Source organism: Lampris incognitus, chromosome 7 (assembly GCF_029633865.1).
Source record: "Lampris incognitus isolate fLamInc1 chromosome 7, fLamInc1.hap2, whole genome shotgun sequence".
Taxonomy (NCBI): Eukaryota; Metazoa; Chordata; class Actinopteri; order Lampriformes; family Lampridae; genus Lampris; species Lampris incognitus.
In genome coordinates this window covers 6,467,579-6,494,869 of record NC_079217.1, presented here as the reverse complement: position 1 = coordinate 6,494,869, position 27,291 = coordinate 6,467,579, and the positions used below count along the sequence as shown (strand labels likewise).

At 49.4% G+C, this 27,291-nt stretch overlaps 1 protein-coding gene across 1 annotated transcript in view; it reads right to left on the bottom strand.

Moving 5' to 3' along the window:
- dph1 (diphthamide biosynthesis 1) overlaps positions 1 to 27,291 on the bottom strand; it is a 138,738-nt gene that overhangs the window by 96,446 nt on the left and 15,001 nt on the right. Inside the window, exon 3 of the mRNA XM_056283623.1 lies at positions 21,579 to 21,642. Within this exon, the coding sequence (XP_056139598.1) occupies positions 21,579 to 21,642 (64 nt within the window). The remainder of the gene's footprint in view (positions 1 to 21,578; positions 21,643 to 27,291) is intronic.

Sequence of the window (27,291 nt, the reverse complement as noted above, 5' to 3'; positions counted from 1 at the left end):
GCCGCTTCTTTTCACCTGACGGTGAGGAGTTTCGCCAGCGGGGCGTAGCGCGTGAGAGGATCACGCTATTCCCCCCAGTTCCCCCTCCCCCCTGAACAGGTGCCCCGACCAACCAGAGGAGGCGCTAGTATAGCGACCAGGACAACATACCCACATCTGACTTCCCACCTGCAGGCACGGCCGATTGTGTCTGTAGGGACACCTGACCGAGCCGGAGATAACACGGGGATTCGAACTGGCGATCCCTGTCTTGGTAGACAACAGAACAGGCCGCCCCGCCACCCGGATGCCCGACAACCTGATTTTACCATTTAATTGTAGAGTTTGTTGTTCCCTCCCCGTTGATGAATAGCATAGTAATACACAGTATTACTATAGTAATACGTATTACTATAATAAATAGTAACAATATGTTACTATAGTAATACATAGAAACAATGTTGTAGGCTCAAAAATATAAGAAAAAATAAATAAATAGATAAAAAGTAGTACATCTGTCACCATTTTACAATGCTGTGATTACAACTATAATCCACTGTGAATAGTACACATGGCCTTTGTAACTAGTTAACTGTCACGGTAATTTGCATATGAAACTGATCTTTGTGTTCGGTCGTTATGCAGCTGTGTTGTTTATAAGAGTGGGGATACCTGCAGTCAGACGAGACCGAAGAAGTCACTCGCCCCTTTCCCACTTCATGGTACCGGCTCAACTCGACTCGACCTGGCTCGCAGAGTGTCGTTTTCCATTACTGTAACAGTACCCCCTCAGTGTAGCTGGTCTGCATTGATTTTGGTACCCGCGGCAGTTTTTTTAGAACCTCGACGAAGGCGGTACCAGAAAAGTGGTAACGGTTACCAAAATGCCCGTACTTTCCAGTGATGGAAAACGAAAAAGTCGAGTGGAGTTGAGCCGGCACCATGTGGTGGAAAAGGGGCATTAGACGAGCAATGAACGTTTCTCCCAATAACAGCTGTGTCCAGATGAGCACGCATAAAGAAACTGAGTTTAAGCCTTTAGCTCTTCTTTAAAAATCTTAAGTGTCTGGGGACGCCCACTCGCCCAGTTCCTGAAACTTCTCCTGGTTTTTGGCTAATCTTTCACTCCCTCTCAAACGATGACATCATCCCCACGTGAACTCCTTTCACGCCCCCTTTACATGGCTATGGGATAATGTTATCTCCCCAGGTAGGCTTCTGCCTGTTCCATGTTGCATTAGGTGAGGAACTGCCTCTCTCTGGCCATATGTTATGCTCATTATCCCCAATGCGTTTGCAATGGAGGGAGAGTGAAACACTCCATTCCAATATTGCAGGAACCACTGATTCTGTAAAACACAGGGGTAATGAGCATTTTCACACTCTGCCTTTTCTATTTACACTTTGCCGTTTGCTCATCTCTATTTTGCATAATTTCAGAATCATATCAATGTCAGCGCAATTACTGTAAAATAATATTTTAAGAGCCCGGAGCTCATTTCCATGTACAGGAGCATATGTTGATATCCCTCATATATATTATATTCAAGCCGCGCATAATATAATCCATTTCTCAATGGGCGCAAGTGGTGGTACCACTATGGAGTGATTATGGCCTGGCCCAAAGCTGGAGGGGGAGGAAAGGGTGGAAAGTGGGGCTGGGCCTTGAAAACTCTACACTGTTTATCTCTTATCTCATGCACACACTGCTGAGAGGCAAGAAAATGTTTCTGCCATTACTTCATAAACAGATAGTATCTGGACAAACACAGCATTGGTGGCCTTTGTTGACCCCAATCACCTCACGGCATTAAAATGGAGAGCATTTCATATAGCGCTTTTCTAGATGCAACAGACACGCAAATGCACTTTAAAATTGCAAAGCACGTTTTTGCCAGGAGACGAGGATCAAACAGGCAACCCTTCCAGTTACCAGATGACCCGCTCTGCTCATTGAGCTACTGCCGCCCTCACCTCACTATTGTTTTCCTTTCCAATGTTGCTCCTCTTATGTACCAGAATAAGGAGAAACTTTAAAATGACTTGGCACAATCAACCCTTGGTTGGTTGCGTCATCTGAAGCAAAATGTAATGATGCCCTTGATATAGCCATTTTTCCTGCATCTCCTTTCCAAAGACCATTAATTGTATTTCCGCGACGCATCAGACAATTTACTTGAACTCCTGCACTTGAGGCAACAACTCATTCCAAACCCGGAGGAAGCAAGCCACCATTTTCCGGTAGAGAACCATGGTCTCAGACTTGGAGGTGCTGACTCTCATCCCAGCCATTTCACACTCAGCAGCAAACTGCCCCAGCGTGCGCTGGAGGTCGCGTTCTGATGAAGCCAATGACCAGATTGGTGCAGCATCAGCAGTAATGTGGACGTTGTACCAGACCGTTGTGGTGAAGAGGGAGCTGAGCCAGAAGGCAAAGCTCTCAATTTACCAGTCAATCTTCATTCCAACCCTCACCTATGGTCATGAGCTTTGGGTACCAAAAGGATGAGACTGCGGATACAAGCAACTGAAATGAGTTTCCTCCGTAGGGTGTCTGGGCTCAGCCTTAGAGATAGGGTGAGGAGCTCGGACATCCCGGGGGAGCTCGGAGTAGAGCCGCTGCCCCTTCGCATCGAAAGCAGCCAGTTGAGGTGGTTCGGGCATCTGATTAGGATGCCTCCTGGGCGCCTTCCCTTGGAGGTTTACCAGGCACGGCCAATTGGGAGGAGACCCCGGGGTAGACCCAGAACTCGCTGGAGGGACTACATGTCCAATCTGGCCTGGGAACGCCTTGGGATCCCACAGGAGGAGAGGGCGTTGCTGGGGAGAGGGACGTCTGGAGTGCCCTACTTAGCTTGCTGCCACCGCAACCTCCCCCCGGAGAAGTGGCTGAAGATGAGATGAATGAATGAATGAACGAATCTGACAATTTACAGAGTGCCCTCTAAGTAGATAAATTATATAAACGATATCATCACCTATGGCGGCATAGTGGTGCAGTGGTTAGCACGGTCACCTCACAGCAAGAAGGTCCTGGGTTCGAGCCCCGTGGTAGTCCAACCATGGGGGCCGTCCCGGGTCGTCCTCTGTGTGTAGTTTGCATGTTCTCCCCTTGTCTGTGTGTATTTCCTCCGGGTGCTCCAGATTCCTCCCACAGTCCAAAGACATGTAGGTCAGGTGAATCAGCCATACTAAAATTGTCTCTAGGTGTGTGTGTGTGTGAGAGTGTTTGTGTGTGTGTGTGTGTGTGTGTGTGTGCCCTGTGATGGCCTAGCGGCCTGTCCTGGGTGTCTCCCCGCCTGCCGCCCAATTAATGCTGGGATAGGCTCGAGCAAAAGCGCTAAAGCGGTTTGGGATAATGGATGGACGGATGGATCATCACCTATCTTTCCAGTCTGTCTGGAGAGGGTCTGTGTGTGAGTATGCGTTTGCCCAGGGTTTCGGCTAGAGGAGATGTAGAATATTCATGTGAGTGCATCTGGAATGTTCAATCTCACTGCTTGTGAGTAAGTGTCACTTCACTTACAGAGGGATGACCCCTCCCTGCTCCATCTAAAGGACCTTAGCTTATTACTGCAGCCGTTAAAGGTTCTCGTCCCAAGGTCTGCTTGCAATCCCTATGTTTAGACTTAAAACCAAAGGTGACTGTGTGTTTGCTGTTTTGTACACTTCCCCCTGACATAACAGATCAGTCTGCTGAATACATGAAATCGTTTCTAAAATTCATCTTCATAGACTGGCCGTTTTATAAAATCAGTGCCTTGTTGGTAATTCGTTTTCTGCTTGTTTACTTGAATTACCTTATTATTCATGTAGTAAGAAAATCACAGAAATTTGAATGAGTTCATCTGGCTGCAACATCTATTGAGAGAGAAATGTTTCACCATTCACCCAAGTGACCTCTTCCGTCTCCAAGAAGGGGTTACTTAAATGAGCGACGAAACGTCTCTCTCAATAGACGTTCTGTCCAGATGAACTCAGTCAACTTGCTGTGATGGCATTAGTATTTGCATCTTTTTCTTGTGTATACGGTCCTTTGTATATGCTGTGCCTGCTTATTCTATATATGAAGAACTGCATGTTATATACTTTTTTATGCCAAGCGCTTTTTGAAAGTGTTTAAAAACGTGCTATGCTTATAAAGTCTGACTTAGTTTTTACGTGGGAGACTTCTCTCCTGAGTGCTCACCCTCCACCTAATGGCAGCTGATTTTGACGTATATTTCAGATGAAAGATCGAGGTGGACAATAGCGAGCTGATACAGAGCAATGGGAAGCTTGGCACTGGCTGAGCAATGATGGGTCGGCAATAGGGTTGTGTACTGCATGGCGGGTCGGTTTCTGTCTCAGTGAATTTACCAAGCACTGTTCTGCTGACGATATTACAGCATATAGATTACTGACTATTACAAAAAGTTCTCTTCTCTCATATGTCTTCTTTCTAACATGTGGGACTAATTTATTTTTTTTACATGGTGATGCTGGTCGCGTGGCTCAGGTCCTGGGTTGTTCCGGTGGCGTCTGCACACTGCTTGGCATCCCCCTCATCATATTCTTCATACATTTACATTATCCAAACCACTTATCCTTTCTCAGGGTCGCGGGGATGCTGGAGCCTATCCCAGCAGTCACCGGTCAGCAGGCATATTCTTTATAAATTTTATAATTCCTTTATAATTCTGTTATCCTCTTTCAGTGTTGTATTCTGTAAAATGTGTAAATAAACACAACATCAACTGCAAGACCCCGAGATACTTTAACTCCTTCACTTGAAGCAACGACTCATCCCCCATGGCCTCAGACTTGGAGGTGCTGACTCTCATCTCAGCCATTTTACACTCAGCTGCAAACCGCCCCAGTGTGCGCTGGGGGTCACGTTCTGATGAAGCCAACAAAACCACATCATCTGCGAAGAGCACGGATGCAATTCTGAGGTTCCCAAAATGGACACACTCCTCACCTTGGCTGCACCTTCAGATCCTGTCCATGAATACCAGAAACAGAATCGGAGACAAGGGACAACCTTGGCAGAATCCGACACCCACCGAAAATGTGTTTGATTTCGTGCCGAGAATGTGGACACAACTCTCACTTTGGTTATACAAGGACCGGGTAGCTTGTAGCAACTGCCCCGATACCCCATACTCCCGCAGTACTCCCCACAGAGTGCCCCGGGGTACACGATTGTAAGCTTTCTCCAAGTCCACAAAACACATGTAGACTGGCTGGCCAAACTCCCATGCCCCCCTCAGTACTTCCGCAAGGGTAAACAGCTGGTCCATTGTTCCACGGCAAGGACGGGATTCGCATTGTTCCTCCTGGATCTGAGGTTCGACAATCGGTCGGAGCCTCCTCTCCAGCACCCTAGAGTAGACTTTCCCAGGGAGGCTGAGCTGTGATAGCCCAATAATTGGAGCACACCCTCCGGTCTCCCTTTTTAAATATGGGAACCACCACCCCAGTCTGCCACTCCACAGGTACTGTCCCCGACCGCCACGCAACACTGAAGAGGTATGTCAACTAAGACAGGCCAACAATGTCCAGAGCCTTCAGTATCTCAGAGCTAATCTCATCCTCACCCGGCGCCTTGCCACTGAGGAGCTTTTTAACTACCCCAGAGACCTCTGCCAGGCATATGGGATGGTTTCAACGGTTTGTACATTGGAATGATTTATGTATGTCTCTTTGCTGTTGGATGATGACTTATGTGTACTGTAACGTTTAATGTAGGTAAGACTAGCGGTGCTTTAGGGCACAGTTAATGGGGATCCCGATAAATAAACAAATAAACAAACAAATGGGTGGGACTTCCCCGAGTCTTCAGATTCTACCTCCTCCACTGAGGATGCGTTAGCTGGGTTCAGGAGCTCCTCAAAGTGTTCTTTCCACCGCTCGACAACAGCCCCAGTCCGGGTCAACGCTTCCCCTCCCCGTCTGAACACATCTTGAGTCAAGCCCTGCTTCCCCTTCCTGAGTCGCCAGATGGTTTGCCAGAACTACCTTGAGGCCAACCAAAAGTCCTCCTCCATAGCCTCACCAAACTCCTTCCACACCTGAGTTTTTGCTTCTGTGACCGCCAAAGCGGCAGCCCTTCTGGCCTCCCGGTACCTGTCTGCTGCTTCAGGAGACCCATGAGCCAACCAAGTACGAAAGGCCTCCTTCTTGAGCCCGACAGCTTCCCTCACCGCCGTTGCCCACCAGCGGGTTCTTATGTTACCGCCTCAACAGGCACCGATGACCTTGTGACCACAGCTCCCGCCTGCCGCATCTGCAATAGAAGCTTTGAACTTGGACCACTCAGACTCCATGTCCCCAGCCTCCCACGGGATACACGAGAACTTCTTCCGGAGGTGGAAGTTGAAGACCTCATGGACAGGGGCCTCCGCCCGACGTTCCCAGTTCACCCTCACTACATGTTTGGGTTTGCCAGGTCTGTCCGGCAGCTTTCCCCGCCATCTGATCCAACTCACCACCAGGTGGTAATCAGTTGACAGCTCTGTTCCTCTCCTCACCCGAGTGTCCAAAACATACAGCCGCAGATCTGATGATACAACCACAAAGTCTATCATCAATCTTCACTGCATATTGTCCGTCTTTGGAGAGATCCCACCTGTGTTGCTCTCCCTGAGGTTTCTTCCTATTTTTTCTCCCTGTTAAAGGATTTTTTTTAGGGAGTTGTTCCGTATCCAACGCAAGGGTCTAAGGACAGGATGTTGTAAAGCCCACTGAGGCAAATTTGTAATTTGTGATATTGGGCTATACAAATAAAATTGACTTGACTTGACTTGACTCGTGGGTAGTCGCCAGTGATGAAGGGCTGTTATATTTCAACATCGGCTTCGGGTGGGCAGAATAGCTCATTAGTGGTAGCAGGGCATTGCAAGAGAAGCTAAGGGCTGTTGCAAGGCCCAGCATGAGCTCCTTATGCAGGAGTCTGGGATAGAAGGAAGATGTGCGCGTGCGCACGCACACACACACACACACACACACACACAGATGCACACATTAAATACAGACACACTTACAACACGTACACACCAAACATGCACACTTACATAACACACAAATGTGCAAACACTCATGGCCACACTCACATTCACACCAGGAGCTTTCCTACAGCTCAGCTGTGCTGTGGGTATGGTGAGGAGAGTGACGAGGCGAGGGCAAGGAGGGGCTGCTGGTTCCTGTCAGGCTCCTTTCTAATGGTAGTGTTGACATTTACCCTGGGAGACCGTGGGTCTTGGATGGTGCTGCCATGGATATGATTCAATCTGCAAAGTAGGAATTAAGGGTTTTCTATTCTGATGGAAGGAGAAGGCCGTGCTAAAGGACCCGGAGCTTAATTCAAGGTGAGTGACTGCATATGCACCTCACATACCCATGCAGAAGGTCTTACCTAACTCTAGCACTATTAAGGTAAGTCAAATGTGTAGTTTCCCTGATTATTGGGCTCACCAATTAGACACTTTATATGTGGCTTCTACAATAAGACCAATACTTCCCAACAATAATCCTACTCGATACTCAGCATATACTTGAGCTAACACCTAGTCCACAACATCTCATCTAATTGAATTCCAATGACATCTTGAATCTCCACGCCAATGAGAAGCATGCTCCTACGCCCTGCCTCTCGATAATATAAAGATGATCGACAATTAATAAACAAGACTGGCAATAAAATGATTACAATATAGCACTCTATGATGGCAGTTGGTAACATTCAAATGTATCTGCTAATTTCTGACTCTCTTATAAGTCACTCTGGTTAAAGGTGTCTACTAAATGAGTAAATGTAAATGTAATGCATGAACCATGCTGGCTTGAAATGGCCAGCTCAGGAGTTCAGATTCTGAACTTAACATTAACATAACTGTTGATGTTACAGGAGTTACAACAATATGTAACACCTGGTCTCCTCGCCGCACTCAGCACATGGGTTGCTTCTCACTGGGGGGCCAGTTAGCGAGTGGAGGGACGTCGGCCGACGCCATGTCCTGTGTGTGTGGCGGTGGGGTCCTGGTTGGGGGCCAGCTGAAGGCACAGGAGTGCCGGCCATGCTGGAGACGCTTGGTGAGATGCCGAGTGCCCTCAGCTGGTTGCTGCGGTTAGGTTGCTCCCTGGTACCAGGGATGAGCTGCGGGCCGGTCCCGTGGTGGATCCACTTGGCCGGCTGCACTCCTGCATTGGTCCAGCTGTGCCTCTCCCCTCTCTCCCAGTTCTGGAATGCATACGCAGCACATTGGTGATGTTACAGGAGTTACGACAATATGTAACTCGCGGTCTCCTCACTGCTCTCACCACATGGGGTGCTTCTCGCTGGGGGGCCAGTTAGCGGGTGGAGGGACGTCGGCTGTAACAGTGTCCTGCATGTGTGGTGGCAGGGTCCTAGTTGGGGACCCACTGGAGGTGCAGGACTGCCCGCCATGATGGAGGCGGTTGGTGAGTTGCCAATTTCCCCCGGCTGGTTGCTGCAGGTGGGTTGCCCTCTGGTACCGGAGATGAGCTGCGGGCCGGTCCCGGGGGGGGGGGGGGGGTCCGCTTGACCGGCTGCACTCATGCATTGGTCTAGCTGTGCCTCGCCCTTCTCTCAGTTCTGGAATGCATGTGCAGCACACACACCAAATGACAGGCCAAGGGTGTGCAGGATGGTTGAGGTGTGAGCCATTGGGTGGAGGCGAGACGGACAGATGACATCTTGCCCGTGATGCTCCTACCCCTGCTTGTACCTTGACAATGTCCTGAAGTTATAACCCCTATCACACTATCTTAATACACACACACATTCACACAAACCATACTCAACACAACACGCACTACCAGGACAGGGTTTGCTAGGCAATGGGGAATGTTGAGTGGCCCAGGCCAGTTAAGCCTGGACGACTCATACCTCCACTCCCTGCCATTTTAACTCCATACATGACACGAATGGACAATAAGCACTGGAACTAACGGGAGGGGTGGGTCAGCATGGTTGGGAAGTTGGCTGGAGGGCAGCCGGGAGGGCCCCTTATCCAAGTGGATCACTTTGGCCTCGGTGCTGGATGGTGTCCATCCTGCTGCGTTCCGGCAGGGGTGCAGTGAGTGCTGCCAGGTGCTCATGGCTGTGGGCCGCGGTGTGGGGGGGGGGGGCATCTGGCGGACTTGCTCCTGCTGTGTGGCTTTTCTGTGATGGGTGCCATGGAAGCAGGGGGTGGTGGGCAGACCGCATGTCTGGCTGTCTGCGGCCATTGGCGGGGCCCTGGCTGCCCTGGGGGAGTTTTGCCGTCGAGTGTAGTGGCCGTGTGTATTCGGCTACATGAGTGTGTGTGCGCAGCTGGGGGGAGGGGGGGGCAGTCGGCCCGGCAGTCATCACCCCTATTTTGGCCGTTGATGGGCATGGGGCCCCCCTTGCCTGGTCCCTGGGTGGGCGGTCCATCCTTCTGTTGGACATGGGGCCTGGCTCTGGGCCAGCAGTCTGTGCTTGCCACCCACTGCTCTGGTCCCACACCTGCAGGTGCAACCTGTGCCTACGCCTGGGGGGTGGTGGTGGGGTGCAGGCCCGGTTTGTGCCTTTGGGGACTGGCTTGTGCCCCCGGGGGCATGCGGGGCTGTTACTCTGCAGGCTTCTGCACCCCCCCCCCCCGTTGGCTCGGTGTTGCTCTGGAGCTTAGTGCTTTGGGTTCCTGCTGGTCTCTTGGTCGTGGGGTGTCTGCACAACTGCGGGGGGCCCGTGGGTGGCTGCAGAGCCTGTCTGCTGCCAGGAGACACTACTATAAATCATGGATCTCAGACACTAGAATTTATTGGGATTAATCCCACGCACTCACAGGTGGACAAGTCACATACCCATGGGTGGACACGTCACATGCACATACACACTGCTAGCATCTGCCTCACACTTCCTGGAACCCTCTCTGGATTACATCCTTCTTCTTAGCCCCCACCCCCTTTTTTCCCCCAGTCTCCTCCTTTATCATCATAACTGCTATCCTAAACTGATATCGATAACATCGACATAATTATTTTTTGTAGAACACATGTCAGTGTCTATTTCAATGTCTGTGTCTTATCAGATACAGGTTGTCAGTTTTCATTTCTGAGTCTCCTTGTCTCACTTGCGGTGATAGTCCACCTTTTGGAGAAGCGATGCTGATTGGTTGTTTAGCTGATCTAACATGCGAAAGAGGGGGGGAGCGGTGGCCGCTATAAATGTAAAACAAAAACCTGGTGCTCTTGTCATTCAACACATCGTCCAAAGGATGGAGTTATTATAATTGAATCTTGATAATTGATAGAGATTGTCTTTCCAGGTGGAGAATGTGAGCCCCACTTGCAGATTAACTGTCTAGGACACATCGGCATGCTAATAAATTCCCTGTGTTGTACGCCAAGCATGTGGATGGCACAGGTTAAAAAAAGAAAAGCAGTTAAATATGAAAAAGAAAAAAAACTATACTAGGAGTTAACAAACGTCAGGAAATATGCCCCTAATCACTTCAATATAAGATCCCCACGGTGGTGTCTAGCCTCATGTTGACGCACGTCTACTTATGTGCCACGACTGCTCAGAACGCCATTCTGTTCTCCAGCATCGGTGCTCCTTCAACCCTTCAACTGGGGGGGAAATGGTCAGCACTGTTTCTAGAGCAGTGCTGGAAACAGTGCTGACCATTTTTGATGCGCATTAGCTGGTTCAGGGCGGCACGGTGGCACAGTGGTTAGCGCGGTCGCCTCACAGCAAGAAGGTCCTGGGTTCGAGCCCCGGGGTAGTCCAACCCCAGTGGGTCATCCCGGGTCGTCCTCTGTGTGGAGTTTGCATGTTCTCCCCGTGTCTGCGTGGGTTTCCTCCGGGTGCTCCGGTTTCCTCCCACAGTCCAAAGACAAGTAGGTCAGGTGAATCAGCATTGTTAAATGGTCCCTAAGTATAAATGTGTGTGGGCGAGCCCTGTGTGATGGCCTGGCGGCCTGTCCAGGGCGTCTCCCCTCCTGCCGCCTAATGGCTGCTGGGATAGGCTCCAGCATCCCCGCGACCCTGAGAGCAGGATAAGCAGTTCGGATAATGGATGGATGGATAGATTAGCTGGTTCATACTGTTTTGACGCTACACGACTCTGCTACTGCACCGGTGTGTGTCTGGAATCCAACTGTGCCTCTTCGGCCCCGTATAATCACCTGAAGAAGGATCCCCATCTGTTTCATAATGCTTGTAGGCAATGACGTTTTTTATGTTTAACCGATGTTTTGTTCTTGTTTTCTTTAAGGTATGATTGCAAACATTCTTTTTTTAATGTTTTAATGTGACTAAATTCAACTTTATTTTAAACCCCAGGGAGAGTAGTTGATTGTGACTGTGACAGCCAACTTGGATCCAAATAATAAATACATAATGTGGCTACAAATCCACAACAATTAAATTCCAAATGATGCATGCTGGTTAAACAGTATCACGGTCTTGGGTGCTAGCTTCTTTAATTTCCCACAGGATCAATGAAGTGTCTGTCTGTCTATCTAGCTCAGAATGTCTAAGCTTCTGTGTTGGAAGATGGCGGCGCGAATTCCCATTTGCTGTGGCCTCACCCAGTACCGTCCACGCAGTGTCTTTGTCCACGTCTAAGTTTTGTCTTCGTTTGATGGCTGGGAGAGCTGGCGCTGGATCGGCTGGGAGATTGGGGCAGGCTAAGCTAACTGCTAGCCCATGCAGACCGGCAGTTCCGATAACACTGAGGGCGGTCTGGCGGCGGCCTCACCAGGCGTTGACAGTGGTGTTTTTGGTGTCGTCGTGAGGCGTGCAGGGAGGTGTGTCGAGGGTGTCTAGCTGGGAGAGCTGGCGCTGGATTGGCTTGAAGAGCTTGGTCTGCTTCGTCCGGTGGGCCCGGGGACCACAGCCCCTACCTGGAGCTGCGCACAATGAGGAAATGCGGAGGGCGGTCTGACAGGACGCGGAAGCGGAGCAGGCTAAGCTAACTGCTAGCCCATGCAGACCGGCGGTTCTGACAGTCATCCTGGCTGATGTTCATTCCCTTGGACAGTGACATTTTTTTGTTTAGTTTTGATATATGTGTTTAGTTTGGGTATGTGTGTTATTGTAGTTTTTGGATGTGTTTTTGTCTTTCTGTTGTACTGCAGTGGGCTGGGGGAAACAGCCTTTCGTTTCATGTACGCAAGTGCATGAAGTGAGATAAAGTGTTCCCGACTCTTTCTTTATTTCGACCTCATCTGCTGTTTCTTCCCACGGGGCAGTAGATCTAGAAAGTTAACAGACTGAAATGGCCGCTCTGATGGCCGAGCGGAATAAACCGCCATTCTTGCAATTCGCTCGTCATGTGGCTGGGAGGTTCGTATCCCAAACTCGCCGTAACCGGTCACGGCCAGAGCGTCCACGGGGTCAGGCATTCATTAGGCCACCCTTACCCGAGGGATAGTGGGTGTAGACCGGTGTAGTGTTCGGGGACTCGTCGTTCTCCAGCGACCCCTCTGGCCCATTGGGGCGCCTGCAGCCAAGCAACCGAAAGCGTTCTCCCTACGTCTCCTTCGCGGCCTGAAGGTGATGCAATCCATAAGAGGCTTCATCGTGTAAAATGGCGAGAGCAGCCGACAAGAGTTTGAAGGAAGCTGGTGTTACGACTATCTCCTTCCTGTGGAAATGTGAGCCAGGGGAGTTACTCGACAAGCGTTCCGGCCATATGCCATTGGGTTAATCAGGTGGGATAAGGGGAAAAACTAGAAATACATTTATAAAAAATAAAAATAAAAAGTTACCAGGCTGAATGAAGTGTGGGACCACGACGCCAGGTCTGGTTCTTGGATGGGATTGACTGATTATAACGGAACCGTCATTTGTTGGTGTGGCATATGTCTTCTTATATTTCCTTATTACACGACAATGTTGCATATTCGATTTTGACAGAGAAAGGTCCGGCAGCTTGTGGGCTGATAAAATAATTGTAAATGATAACTTTCTGCAGTTATATTGACTTGTTTTTTTAAGGTAAATCCGTGTAATGAGCGGGAAATTCCATTCCGAGGTAGTCCTCTATTGAAAAATAATGACCGATGAATCTTCCGATAGAAGGCCACCTCGTCGTGGATTATCCCTTACATTTTCCACATCGCTGCTACCTGCTGTGGCTTGTGATTGTAAAAATGTGTGATTCTCTCTCACTTTGCTCATTTTCCAAGATCATTTAATGCAGAGGTCTCACTCCAGCGGGGTCACGACTTTCTGTTTGTTGCTGCCAAGGATATCTTGGTGATATCGAGGACTTCTTACTGCCAAGTGTGTTCCTCATGAACAACTACCCTTTACATCCTGGCAAGATCAGACTAAGCACGGAGGTTTTGGAAAACAGAACACATGGGTTCTTCACCCAGCCTTGGAATTTCATTCACTCCACTGCCCATTTTCTTTGTTCAAATATGTTGTTTTATGCGGGGGGGGGGGGGGTTTTGTTGCCTAGACCACAAAAAAAAAGTTTGCTAAATATGGAGCTGCCAACTGACGCCCGGATAGCGTAGCGGTCTATTCTGTTGCCTACGAACATGGGAATCGCCGATTTGAATCCCCGTGTTACCCCCGGCTTGGTCGGGCGTCCCTACAGACACAACTGGCCGTGTCTGCGGGTGGGAAGCCGGATGTGGCTATGTGTTCTGGTCGCTGCACTAGTGCCTCCTCTGGTCAGTTGGGGGCGCCTGTTCGGGGTGGAGGGGGAACTGAATCGGAAGAGGGGGTGGAGCAGCGACCGGAACGGCTCAGAACAGTGGGGTAATTGGCCAAGTACAATTGGGGAGAAAAAAAGGGGGGGGGTATATATACGTGTGTGTGTGTGTATATATATATATATATATATATATATATATACATACACACACACACACATACACACACATATATATACACATACATACATATATATATACATACATACATACATACACACACACACACACACACACACACACATATATATATATATATATATATATATGGCGTTGCCAGGGAAGAGGAGAAGAGGAAGGCCAAAGAGGAGGTTTATGGATGTGGTGAGGGAGGACATGCAGGTGGCTGGTGTGACAGAGGAAGATGCAGAGGACAGGAAGAGATGGAAACGGATGATCCGCTGTGGCGCCCCCTAACGGGAGCAGCTGAAAGTAGCAGTAGTAGATTTTAGATTTTTTGCCTAGACCAAGGCCACGGCCCTGTTGCACATGCCCTAGAACAGGGATAGGCAACATGGTCCAGAAAGGTCCAGTGTGGTTGCAGGTCTTTGTTCCAACCAAGGAGTTACACACCTGAGTCTACAAATCGAGGTCCTTAGCAAAGACTATTGGTTGATCTATAGAATCAGGTGTGTATCTGCTTGGTTGGAACAAAGACCTGCACCCACACCGGACCTTTCTGGACCATGTTGCCTATCCCTGCCCTAGAACATACTCAGGTTGAAGTATTCTGATCGTGTCCACAGAACTATTTCTTAGAGTAACATAATTTCTTTCCACCGTTTAACTTGCATAATTGGGCATGAAAGCACTGTCCTCCTATGAGACGAGATCCCATTTTTAGACATTGTTCATTTTTCCTTAAATGATAATTCTGTTTTTTTACAACCTGGGCCTTATTTCAAACGTTTTTGCCATCATGCTTATTAAATATGATATCATTTCCCTGTCTGGCTTCATTTTGGAGATCCCGGACATGGGACTGCTATGGCACATGGCACATGTTCAACGGTGCCACAAAACACAAGAATACAAGCACCAGATACGTTCCAGCAAGTCCGATTTAACTCAATCATTTTAGAAGTGAAAATGCAAGTGAAAGCTAAAAGTTATTATTCGAAATGTCCTATATTACCAATGGATTATCACACTGCTGAACTACACTATACGGCCAACAGTATGTGGACACCCCTTCTAATGAGTGGACGGATATTTCAACAACATCAGTCGTCAATAGCTATCCATCCATTATCCAAACCGCTTATCCTACGCAGGGTCGCGGGGATAATGGAGCCTATCCCAGCAGTCACTGGGCGGCAGGCGGGGAGACACCCTGGACAGACCGCCAGGCCATCACAGGGCCCACCCATCCACACCCCCCTAGGGACAATTTCGTACGGCCGATTCACCTGACCTACATGTCTTCGGACTGTGGGAGGAAACAGCAGCACCCGGAGGAAACCCACACAGACATGGGGAGAACATGCAAACTTCACTCAGAGGACGACCCGGGACAACCCCCGAGGTTTGACTATCCCGGGGCTCGAACCCAGGACCTTCTTGCTGTGAGGCGACCGGGCTAATCACTGCACCACCATGCCGCCCTAGTCCAAAATCACAAATCACAAATTAGCCTCAGTGGGCTTTACAGCAATACAACATCCTGTCCTTAGACCCTCGCATCAGATAAGGAACAACTCCCTTAAAAAAAGAACTGGTAGACACCTAGAATCAAGCAGACAGCCACGCAGCCTCCACAGACCAACACTGGCAATAGAACGAGTCGTACTGAAGAGTTCGGTGACTTTCAGCGTTGAACTGTCATAGGATACCTCCATTCCAACAAGTCAGTTCATCACATTTCTGCCCTGCGAGAGCTGCCCCTGGTACCTGTAAGTGCCGTTATTGTGAAACAGAAATGTCTAAGAGCAACAACAGCGGGAGCGACCAGCCCATACTTACCATCGGTAGAGGGACTCATCAACTAACTACCCCGCCGGCGCAATTGACAAGTCATACATAATGGGAAATCATGTACACAGTTTAGCTCATGCTCTTGTTTTTTTGTCTTGCTGTTGACAGAACAGGTTTAAGGATTACATTCCACGGCATGTGAAGACATCCGTGTTGAACTGTCTCACGGTGGCTCCCATGTCCAAAATCTCTAAACTGAAGCTGGTGAGTAAAACAATAACGTAGCTGATAGGCACGATGGCAAATCATACAAAAATAAAATCCATGTTGCAAAAAAAATGTATAAAAAAGATTTATCCTTTAATAACTGCAGCCCTTTGACCCTGTGTTCTGGGCAACTGTTTAGCGCAAGTCGGTTCGAATCCCCGTGTTACCCCAGGCTTGGTCGGGCGTCCCTACAGACACAACTGCCCGTGTCTGCAGGTGGGAAGCCGGATGGGGGCATGTGTCCTGGTCGTTGCACTAGCGCCTCCTCTGGTCGGTTGAGGTGCCTGTTTGGGGGGGGGGCCTGGGGGGAATAGCGTGATCCTCCCACGTGCTACATCCGCCTGGTGAAACTCCTCACTGTCAGGTGAAAAGAAGCGGCTGGCCACTCCACATGTATGGGAGGAGGCATGTGGTAGTCTGCAGCCCTCCCCGGATCGGCAGAGGGGGTGGAGTAGACATCGGGATGGCTCGGAAGAGTGGGGTAATTGGCCGAATACAATTGGGAATAAAAAGGGGAGGGGGGAGGGTTAAAAAAACAAAACCTGTGTGGCTCGAGTACCTAATCTCAGAAAACAGCTCCCCGGTTAGGTTACAGGTCATCTTCTGCATGCGGAGGCCCCTGAGGTTTTGTGCCACGAAAACGCCAGCGGGGAACATTAAATGCAAGTGCTGTCTCCGGGGTTAGACTTTGAACAGGTGGGGCGGCAGCCGCACACAACCTGCTCCCTTCTACCGCCTCCATCTTGTTCTGCTGGGGAAAAGGCGGCAGCAGTAACTACTGCAGGAAGTTCATGAAAGCATCATTCAAACTAGACCGAGACAGCTGGCACCCCATCAAAGGCAATAAAACATATGGCAGATGACAACACAGGCGCCGTTGCCTGCCTGCACAAGTTACTGATTCTTTCTGTTGTTCCGAGGGCTTTTTTTCCCCTTCTGTTTACTTGTGAAACGAGAGTTCGTGTCTCTTTGAATTCCTCTGCCACCGTCAACGCCGGTCGAATGAAGCAGGAGTGACGTGGAGAGAATCGGAGAGGAGTTGAAAGCACGGCAATGGATGAGCCTCTGCTTTAAATGTGTGGGCACGGCTATTAGACCTAAGCCGTAAGAATAGCTCGGTGGACATACCAAAGCCATTTTTAAGTCCAAAGTAGACTCCCGTCTGAGAGAGTTTCGGTCTGTGTAGCCTCCATGTCACAGATAGCGACCAAAGAACAGCCCTTTTGCACACCTGTGAATCGACGGGTGCGTAGGAGAAGATCCAGGGTCAACAAGTCTGACGGCGAGGACAGAGGACCGAGTTTCTTTCTGCCTTGTTGACAGATAGCAGCCGACGATATGATCTAGCTCGCTGTGGGTGGGAGCCGCGGTGGGCGAAGTAATTCACTGTTAAAAAAGGAGCTCAAAAAGTTCAGGGAAGGATGAGGCTCAGTATGTGCACATTTATGCAATTTAACCGCACCTCTGCATCGGCATTCTCTGCCTTGACGAGGGCACATTTTTCAGTCGTGCACCGGAACTGCTGACTAAACTCGGGGACACAGAGATAGAGTACATCTGTATGAATTTGCATTTCTGTTTGTTGTTGAGTAAGTGGAGCATGTGTGGGGGGTTTGCCTTTGGGCCTGTGTGTATTAAAAGTGGCATGGCCATAATTCAGAGCAGCTTGCTCTCATTAGGACTTAGCAGTCCATCTCACTCAAGCGCCTTACTGGGAGTGCGGCTAAGTCCTTTCATCCCCATTTTGACATGGACCTCAGCCCTCTCCCGTGAGCGAGAGCTATTGTAGTGGTTAGTGGCGGCAGAGCCCTAAAACTCCCGGGACCTCGGGTGACCCTGCATATGGGCTGGGTGACAGAAGTTCAGACGCATGCAGTCCTACAAATCAGAGGTCATCAGCTTTTGCTTTCTCCAGCAATCCCCAGCTAGATCCGCTTTACAAACGCTATGCCCATTTACTAGATTTTCACGAACGCGACAGTTTGGTCTGTTGGTTCCTGTATTGAACTGCTGTGAGCTGAGGTGGTGTGTGATTTTTTTAATTTTTTTTTTTTGTAATACTGCCAATATGCAAAACTGCTTTTTGTTTGTACTTTTGTCCCATCCATGTGTGATTATTCACAGGTTTTACTGGGAGCCACTGCAGCTACTTTACAGCCGGTATCAACCACAGCATTTTTTATTTGGAAGTCGGTGTTTTGAACAGTATTTTCTCAAACTCTGGTTGAGTCAATCAGATATTTCACTAATACGGTGCACGGGTGTCCGGGTGGCGTGGCGGTCTATTCCGTCGCCTACCAAGACGGGGATCACCGGTTCGAATCCCCGTGTTACCTCCGGCTTGGTCGGGCTTCCCTACAGACACAATGGGCCGTGCCTGCGGGTGGGAAGTCAGATGTGAGTATGTTGTCCTGGTCGCTATACTAGCGCCTCCTCTGGTTGGTCGGGGCACCTGTTCGGGGTGGGGGGGACTGGTGATCCTCCCACGCGCTACATCCCCCTGGTGAAACTCCTCCCTGTCAGGTGAAAAGAAGCAGCTGGCGACTCCACATGTATCGGAGGAGGCATGTGGTAGTCTGCAGTATTCCCCCCAGTCCCCCCCCCCCCCGAACAGGTGCCCCCAACCGATCAGAGGAGGCGCTAGTGCAGCTACCAGGACACATACCCACATCCGGCTTCCCACCCACAGACACGGCCAAGTGTCTGTAGGGCCGCCCGACCAAGCCGGAGGTGACACGGGGATCCAAACCGGTGAGCCCCGTGTTGGTAGGCAACGGAATAGACCGCCACGCCACCCGGACGCCCCCCTAAGTAAGATATTTCTTGTCGTAATGAATGCACACCAATAACAGTTTCCGTACCATAATATAAAGAGAGAATGTATCAGTCGGTGAAGCGCCACAGTGGGCGAGTAAATCATCTCGTATTTAAAGCCGGCGTCTGTTTAGTCAGAACATGTGCTGCTTTCATTTTATACTTCAGCAGCTTACACCGTCCAGCAGTTCCCCCTCAAGCACAAGTTAACTGAACGAACAGAATTTCAATGTTACGTTTGGATAATGTGGAGAAATAACTGCTGAAAACCCTTCACCTAATTACTGCAGTCGGGGGTTGTGAATTTGAGCAACCTCAATTTATCAAACGAGACGGAAAGAAGGGGCAGTGGCTTCAGCTTACTACGAAACATGAGCAAAGGGAAGGGGGACCGTGAGAAGCAGGGTCTCGACCGGAGCCTGGGGGCTAATCTGGCATGGACACCGAGGACAGGGCAGCGGAAAGCAGGCAGATAGCGGGAGGCGGTAGGGGAGGAAGAGGTGAGAAGACAGCGAGAAAAGCAATTAGCAGCCGGTAATTGTCTTTTATCGGGAGAGATTGAGGAAATTTAGCGGACAGCTGGATGGATAGTGCGAGTGGTGCTGTATAAACCTGGACTGTGTGTGTGTGTGTTAAGGCCCAGGTAGTGCAGAGTGGCAGCTCTCAGTCTGATAGCGGTGTTCCCGATAAGACAAGGCTCCTTTATCGAGCGTTTGCTTCGCTCCTTCAACAACCCCATCCCTCCCCCCCGCCCACCCCTTCCCTACACCAATAAGGGGAAAAAAAGCAGGGCAAATAAACGGGAGTGTAAGCAGCGATGGGTAAAGACAGATTGGTTAAGGAGCAACATGACTGGCACAATGGAGGGTTAAAACCACAGAGATCATTTCCCAAGTTTGAAATTACCTCATGTCATCTAATAGAAAAGAGAAAACGCCAGCGTGACTAGAGCTGCTCCAGTTTCTCTGTCTTTACATAATGATAGTGTGAGCAGACAGATGAGAGTCCCAGTTTTCTGTGTGAAATCAAATATCCGGCCCGCCTGAAAACTTTATGGCGGCCGCCTCCACTTGCTATCCTTCACTCTATCCATCTTGTAATCAGGTTAGTATTGACCGGACACCTATGAAAGGAATCCACTCTGGATGTTGACTGATGTGGTCATTTTCTTTGAGGGAAGACTTAGCAGACGCTGCTCTCAGGAGAAGGACGGCTGACTGAGGGTGAAATGAGACCATGGAGGAAACAACAAGGAGAAAACTGAAACAGAGTGGATTTTTCTTTTTGTTGCCATCTGATGTAGCGAATGTAGGGGCGGCATGGTGGCGCAGTGGTTAGCACGGTCGCCTCAAAGCAAAAAGCTCCTGGGTTTGAGCCCCGGGGTAGTCCAACCTTGGGGGGGGTCGTCCTCTGTGTGGAGTTTGCATGTTCTCCCCGTGTCTGCTTGGGTTTCCTCCGGGGGCTCCGGTTTCCTCCCACAGTCCAAAGACATGTAGGTCAGGTGACTCGGCTGTACGAAATTGTCCCTAGGTGTGAATGTGTGTGAATGTGTGTGTGTGTCAGCCCTGTGATGGATTGGCGGCTGGTCCAGGGTGTCTCCCCGCCTGCTGCCCAATGACTGCTGGATAGGCTCCAGTGTCCCCACGACCCTGAGCAGGATAAGCGGTTTGGATAATGGATGGATGGATTGATGAAGCGATCCTTACATGGAGTTTCTAGTACCGAATGGTGTAAAATGCAGTGTGCACTGTATTATTTTTTTTCAAGGGAAACAATAACTATTACAATGAGCAATTACGGGGCATCTGGGTAGCATGGCGGTCTATTCTGTTGCCTACCAACACGGGGATCACCGGTTCGAATCTCCCTGTTACGTCTGGCTTGGTCGAGCGTCCCTACAGACACAATTGGCCTTGTCTGTGGGTGGGGAGCTGGATGTGAGTATGTGTCCTGGACGCTGCACTAGCGCCTCCTCTGGTTGGTCGGGGCGCCCGTTCGGGGGGAGGGGGAACTGGGGGGGAATAGCGTGATCCTCCCACATGCTACGCCCCCTGGCGAAACTCCTCAACGCCAGGTGAAAAGAAGCAGCTGGCGACTCCACATGTATGGGAGGAGGCAAGTGGTAGTCTGCAGCCCTCCCCGGGTCGGCAGAGGGGGTGGAGCAGTAACGGGGCCGGCTGGGAAGTGTGGGCTAATTGGACAATTGGGGAGAAAAAGGGGGAAAAACCCACACAAATAAAAGGGTGTCTCCCCGCCTGCCGTCCAATGACTGCTGGGATAGGCTCCAGCATCCCCCCGACCCTGAGTAGGATAACCGGTTTGGATAACGGATGGATGGATTTATGTAGCGATCCTGACATGGAGTTCCTAGTACCAAATGCATGACTAGCTACTTAAGTTCTGATGCTCAAAGGCTCTTTGTCACAATATAGGCCAGTACGAGTACGAGCTGTTCTATAACAATACAAATGACTGGGTCTATAACACATGAATGCCAAGGCACCGAATGCTGCGGGGGGAAAATAACATTTGTGCGTCCGTGTGATGAAGCATTTGTGTGCACTGAGGCCAGCACAGACTGAAACAAGATGTAATTAACTAGAATAATGTCTTCTGCCCTACTCCAAATGTGACTGAGTGGAGCGGCGATATCTGGTCCGTCTTCATACGCCGCAATCAGCTCTAATTTACAGCCTAATCCCTGATGGGGGGGAAAAGCTGGGAATTATGATAACGCTCTGGCCCCTTTAATGAGTACCAAGTGACCGCGGCAGTCGAAGTTCACACGCCGCCGGCTCGGCCGCGGCAAGTCTGCACCGCTGCTAACTCACAAGCACCTGCAAAGTCAAGAGCAATCAGGGGCGCAGCATCTCCGTCGGTCTCTCCGTGTGCTGTGCTTTACTTACCTTTCAATGATATCTGCAATGACACAGGCAAACATCTGCAGGCCCTCTGGAAGCTGCAACGCAACTGCAGGGAGACCGGGGGAGGAAGCAAAATATAGATAAAGGGTTACACACTTCTGTTGGAGTGACAGCAACATGTTATTAAATACTAGGATATCCTAGACAGTAAACATGTTGACAATTTTCTGCTATTGCCTCAGGACACTTCACTGACAGCCAAGAGTGACATTTCGGGGCAATTTTTCCCTCCACCACAGTACGACTATTGGTTTATGTTACCGCGTGATGGGTTGAAGGAAATAAAGCCCACACCAATTAGTTGAGTTCGATGTCTACACCTCCCGTATTTTGCAGAGCCAATAAAGTCTTCCCCTCCACCTGCCTCTCGCTGTGGCTGCAAATGTTTTCTGGGTTCCACTTCCATGGACACACGTTCAGCTCAGACAACCTCCTTGCAATCCAGTCCAGTTTTTCCGATATATTATTTAAGACACAATCCTCCAGACTGCTATGGTGGTTTAACTTGTTGGCATCTGTACCAGTACTGCATGTGTTAGTGCAGTGGGTCGGACCCTTTAGCTGACTGGTTAGCACAGTCGCCCGTGGTCCAGGCTACCCGGGTTTGATTCCCGACTGCGGCGGATTCCCCGGGTGCCCCCTGAATTCACTACGTCGGCCATTTTATTCCTTATAGGGTTTTTTTTCTTTTCCTCCCCAATTGTACTTGGCCAATTACCCCACTCTTCCAAGCCGGCCCGGTCGCTGCTCCACCCCCTCTCCCGATCCAGGGAGGGCTGCAGACTACCACATGCCTCCTCCCATACATGTGGAGTCGCCAGCCGCTTCTTTTCACCTGACAGTGAGGAGTTTCACCAGGGGGACGTAGCGCGTGGGAGGATCACGCTATTCCCCCCAGTGCCCCCTCCCACCCCGAACAGGCGCCCCGACTGACCAGAGGAGGTGCTAGTGCAGCGACCAGGACACATACCCGCATCTGGCGTCCCACCCACAGACATGGCCACTTGTATCTGTAGAGACGCCCGACCAAGCTGGAGGCAACACGGGGATTCAAACCGGAGATCCCTGTGTTGGTAGGGACACTGGGACACCCTTTTTTTTTTTTAAATGTACTGTTTGACGTCCATATATTGTACATGAGTGATTAAGTTAATCGAGCAACCCTGTAATCCATCCATCCATCCATCCATTATCTTAACCGCTTATCCTGCCCGTAATCTAGCCACTGATTTTAATTTTGTCAATTAGCGGGACAGCATTTTGTTTTGGCCATATTACGCCTCTCACAGCCTGCGAGTTGAGTGCTAAGTGGATTTATCAAGCCAGAAAAAGGGATCACCTCAAATTCCATGTTTTTGTAATATCACAATCTTCTCAGTCTGAATGTGTCGTGAATTCACCCCTTTTTTAAAGTACAAGTCCTAAACTTAGACACCAGGCCCTTGGAAAGACACGGGGATGGATTTTTCGGAATAACCGAGATGAACAGGCTGACAACTACCATGCTTATCGTGTATATTCTTGGTATTTTCTCATACTCTATGTATTTTGGGGGGGGGGGTGTCTTTTGGCAAAATGCTCGCTGTGCAAACCGAACATGCATAAATGATGTAATTGGTTTTTAATTTGAAGCCGATTTAAATAAACCACGTCTAACATGTTTGACATGATGCACACAGCTCAAGTTGAATTGTTCTTGAGTGTACGTTTATTTGACAAGTTGTGCGGGTTGTTTTATCACCCTATCGTGTTAGGTAATGGAAAAAAAATGCAAATCTCACGAGATTAATTTGAAATAAAACAGTTGCTGAAGCCGAGTTGTGGTTGACGCTAGGGTTTCGGCTAATGACGCAGTACCTATTTGCAAAGGCTTTCTACGGGCTTGGTCTGCCATGTTGGCTTGTTTGCCAAACCAGCTTTACTTCTTCTTAAAACTCCATGCTATCTGTTTTATTCTTCTATATGTAGCTATGGTTAGGGCCTAAAATGCTGTGCACTGGATCATTTTTTTTGCAGGGAAACAATAAATATTGAAATGAGCAGCTACAAAAGCGTTGAGAATATGAGCATTCATAAATTGGCTACTGTCTTTAAGAGAATATGGATACTGATAGATTCGCTACTGTCTTTAAGAGAATATGGATACTCAGATTGGCTACTGTCTTTAAATATCAGGAAAGACCTTTGTTGTCATGCACATCTTAAGGATTCTAGCTTTAAGACCATGTGGCGATATGGTTTATACCGATATGTAATGTGAATCAAGCAAAGTTAAAGAGAAGCATTGGTCCTAATGGAGTTTGGGCTGAAAATAGGAGAAACTTCCAGGTGGAACTTTATGAAGTTATGATTACAGGAAATGGATAAAATTGCGCTTGTGAAGACTAACTGCAGGGCTGACCGTGGAGCCAACAGAGTTGCCATCCGTATTCATATCTATTTATAGGGCTGCGTATTGGCGAGAATCTGGCGATACGTATCACGATACAATATATCGCGATATATTGCGATACTGTAAGAAAGGCGATATACTGCGATTTCATAGGCCTGTGTTCTTTGTGCTTATGCTACTTCCTGTCTCGGTTTACATTGTTGTGTCGGAGTGGAAGAGTCAAATGGCTGAAGATAGATTATTACACTGGTATCTAGCGGTCGGGCGGTTACACACAACACAAAATGTTTGTCACGAACCTTTACATGTAAACAATTAAAAATCGATATAGTGGTTTTGAGAATCGATAGTGTCACAAAAGATAATATCGTGATACTCGGGTGTATCGGTATTTTCTTACACCCCTATTTATTTATTTTAATCAGCTGAATTAAAAAAAACTTTGTTGCAAAGCAGTCGCTTTGTTTTTCAGTGCTGTTTAATGGTGCAATATTTTTGCTACATCAGCATGTCATGCATGAATGCAGAGGAGAAGGACAGAATAGAGCAGCGCTGCTCCTGATCAGTACGTTAAGAGACACAGGGAAATGTAAAACAACCTCAGTAAAACAAACATCTCTCATCTCCCCTCATCTTCAGCCGCTTCTCCGGGGTCCGGTCAGGGTGGCAGCAAGCTAAGTAGGGCACGCCAGACGTCCCTCTCCCCAGCAACGCCCTCCAGCTCCTCCTGGGGTGGGATCCCAAGGCGTTCCCAGGCCAGATTGGACATGTAGTCCCTCCAGCGAGTTCTGGGTCTACCCCGGGGTCTCCTCCCAGTTGGCCGTGCCCGGAAAACCTCCAAAGGAAGGCGCCCAGGAGACGTCCTAATCAGATGCCCGAACCACCTCAACTGGCTCCTTTCGACGCGAAAGAGCAGTGGCTCTACTCCGAGCTCCCTCCGGATGTCCGAGCTCCTCACCCTGTCTCTAAGGCTGAGCCCAGACACCCTTCGGAGGAAACTAATTTCAGCCGCTTGTTATCCGTGATCTCACCCTTTCGGTGACTACCTAAAGCTCATGACCATAGGTGAGGGTTGGGACGAAGATTGACTGGTACATTGAGAGCTTTGCCATCCGGCTTAGTTCCTTCTTCGCCACAACGGTCCGGTACAACGTCCGCATTACTGCTGATGCTGCACCGATCCGCCTGTCAATCTCCCGCTCCATCCTACCCTCACTCGTGAACAAGACCCCGAGATACTCGAACTCCTTCACTTGGGGCAGCATCTCATCCCCAACCCGGAGGGAGCAGTCCACCATTTTCCGGTAGAGCACCATGGCCTCAGACTTGGAGGTGCCGACTCTCATCCCGGCCATTTCACACTCAGCTACAAACCGCCCCACTGTGCGCCGGAGGTCGCGTTCTGATGAAGCCAACAAAAACAACATCATCTGCGAAGAGCAGAGATGCAGTTCTGTGGTTCCCAAAACAGACACACTCCTCACCTTTACTGCACAGCCAAAACAACCATAGGATCTAAATTAATAAGTCACATAAATACAGTTTAATTTAGCCCTAGAATAGGTGTACTTGTTTTGTTTTTTTCTTGAGATACTTTATTGATCCCGGTGGGGAAATTCCTCTCTGCATTTAACCCATCCTAGCTGTGTAGCTAGGAGCAGTGGGCAGCCGCCGTGCAGCACCCGGGGACCAACTCCACTCCGTCTCGCCATGCCTCGGTCAGGGGCACAGACAGGAGTATTAACCCTAACATGCATGTCTTTTTGATGGTGGGGGAAACCGGAGAACCCGGAGAAAACCCACCACAGATACGGGGAGAACATGCAAACTCCACACAGAGGACAACCTGGGATGACTCCCAAGGTTGGACAACCCCGGGGTTCCGACCCAGGAGCTTCTTGCTGTGAAGCGACAGCGCTAACCACTGCGCCACCATGCCGCCCAAAAATAACTTGGAGTGGACGGAGTAAGCCCCTATTCTATCTCCCTGTTCCAAAAATCCGTTTAATATACGGTCACTGGGTAGGGGACGTGTCAGATATTAAGAGGTAACATCTATTTCTTGTGTCTGTCCCTGCTCTGAACTCACTGGAAGATCTGTAATTATTGCAGTAGTATCAATGTAATGATGCACTAGAACGTCGTTTCGCTCCATTATTACCGACAGGTATGCATCCCTTTATTAGTAGTACACAGTAAAATCATGTGTTTTCCCCGCGGGACAGGAGAAGACACAAAATCAATGGAATTCTACTGTGCGGGCCTGAACGGTCAGAATGTTTGCGGGAGCAGGCGGGAATGGACAAGCACGTTGCGGGAGTGTAACATGCACATTGCGGGTGCGGGCGGTAACGGTCAGAAATCCAGCAGGAGCGGGATTAAGAAAACAGTCCCGCGCAGGGCTCTGGCTGGCGACTCCACATGTATCGGAGGAAGCATGTGGTAGTCTGCAGCCCTCCCCGGATCGGCAGAGTAGTGACCAGGAAGGTTCAGAAGAGTGGGGTAATTGGCCAGATACAATTTGGGGAGAAAAAGGGGGAAAAATCCATCCATCCATCCATTATCTAAACTGCTTATCCTGCTCTCAGGGTCGCGGGGATGCTGGAGCCTATCCCAGCAGTCATTGGGCAGCAGGCGGGGAGACACCCTGGACAGGCCGCCAGGCCATCACACAGGGTCCACACACACACACAGTCCTACATAGGGACAGTTTCGTATGGCCGATTCACCTGACCTGCATGTGTTGGACTGTGGGAGGAAACCGGAGCACCCGGAGGAAACCCACACAGACATGGGGAGAACATGCAAACACCACACAGAGGATGACCCAGGACGACCCCCAAGATTGGACTACTCCGGGGTTCGAACCCAGGACCTTCTTGCTGTGAGGCGACCGCGCTAACCACTGCACCACTGTGCCGCCTGCATTCAAACATGTCATTGCAAAGGTTTCCTGGCTTTATCCCCATCCAGACAGGCAGTTTAATGTGAAGCCATTAGAAGTTTGGAGTTTGCAGGAAACAGACATCTCATACCAGCACCATTTACCCCTGCTGTGCACACTACTGGAAGATGTGTGGTAAACACTATACTGTACATTTAAGACACGACAACAGAAAAGGTGACTGTAATCATGCCACTGCACGGCGGAGGACATTTAGGATAGTGAACTATAGGGCTGCAACAACGAACCAATGAAATCGATAAAATTCGATTATAAAAATAGTTGGCAATGAAATTCGTTGGGTTTATGTTGGTGCATGTTGGTGGCTACGTCTCTTCAAGAAAAGAAGAAAAACAACA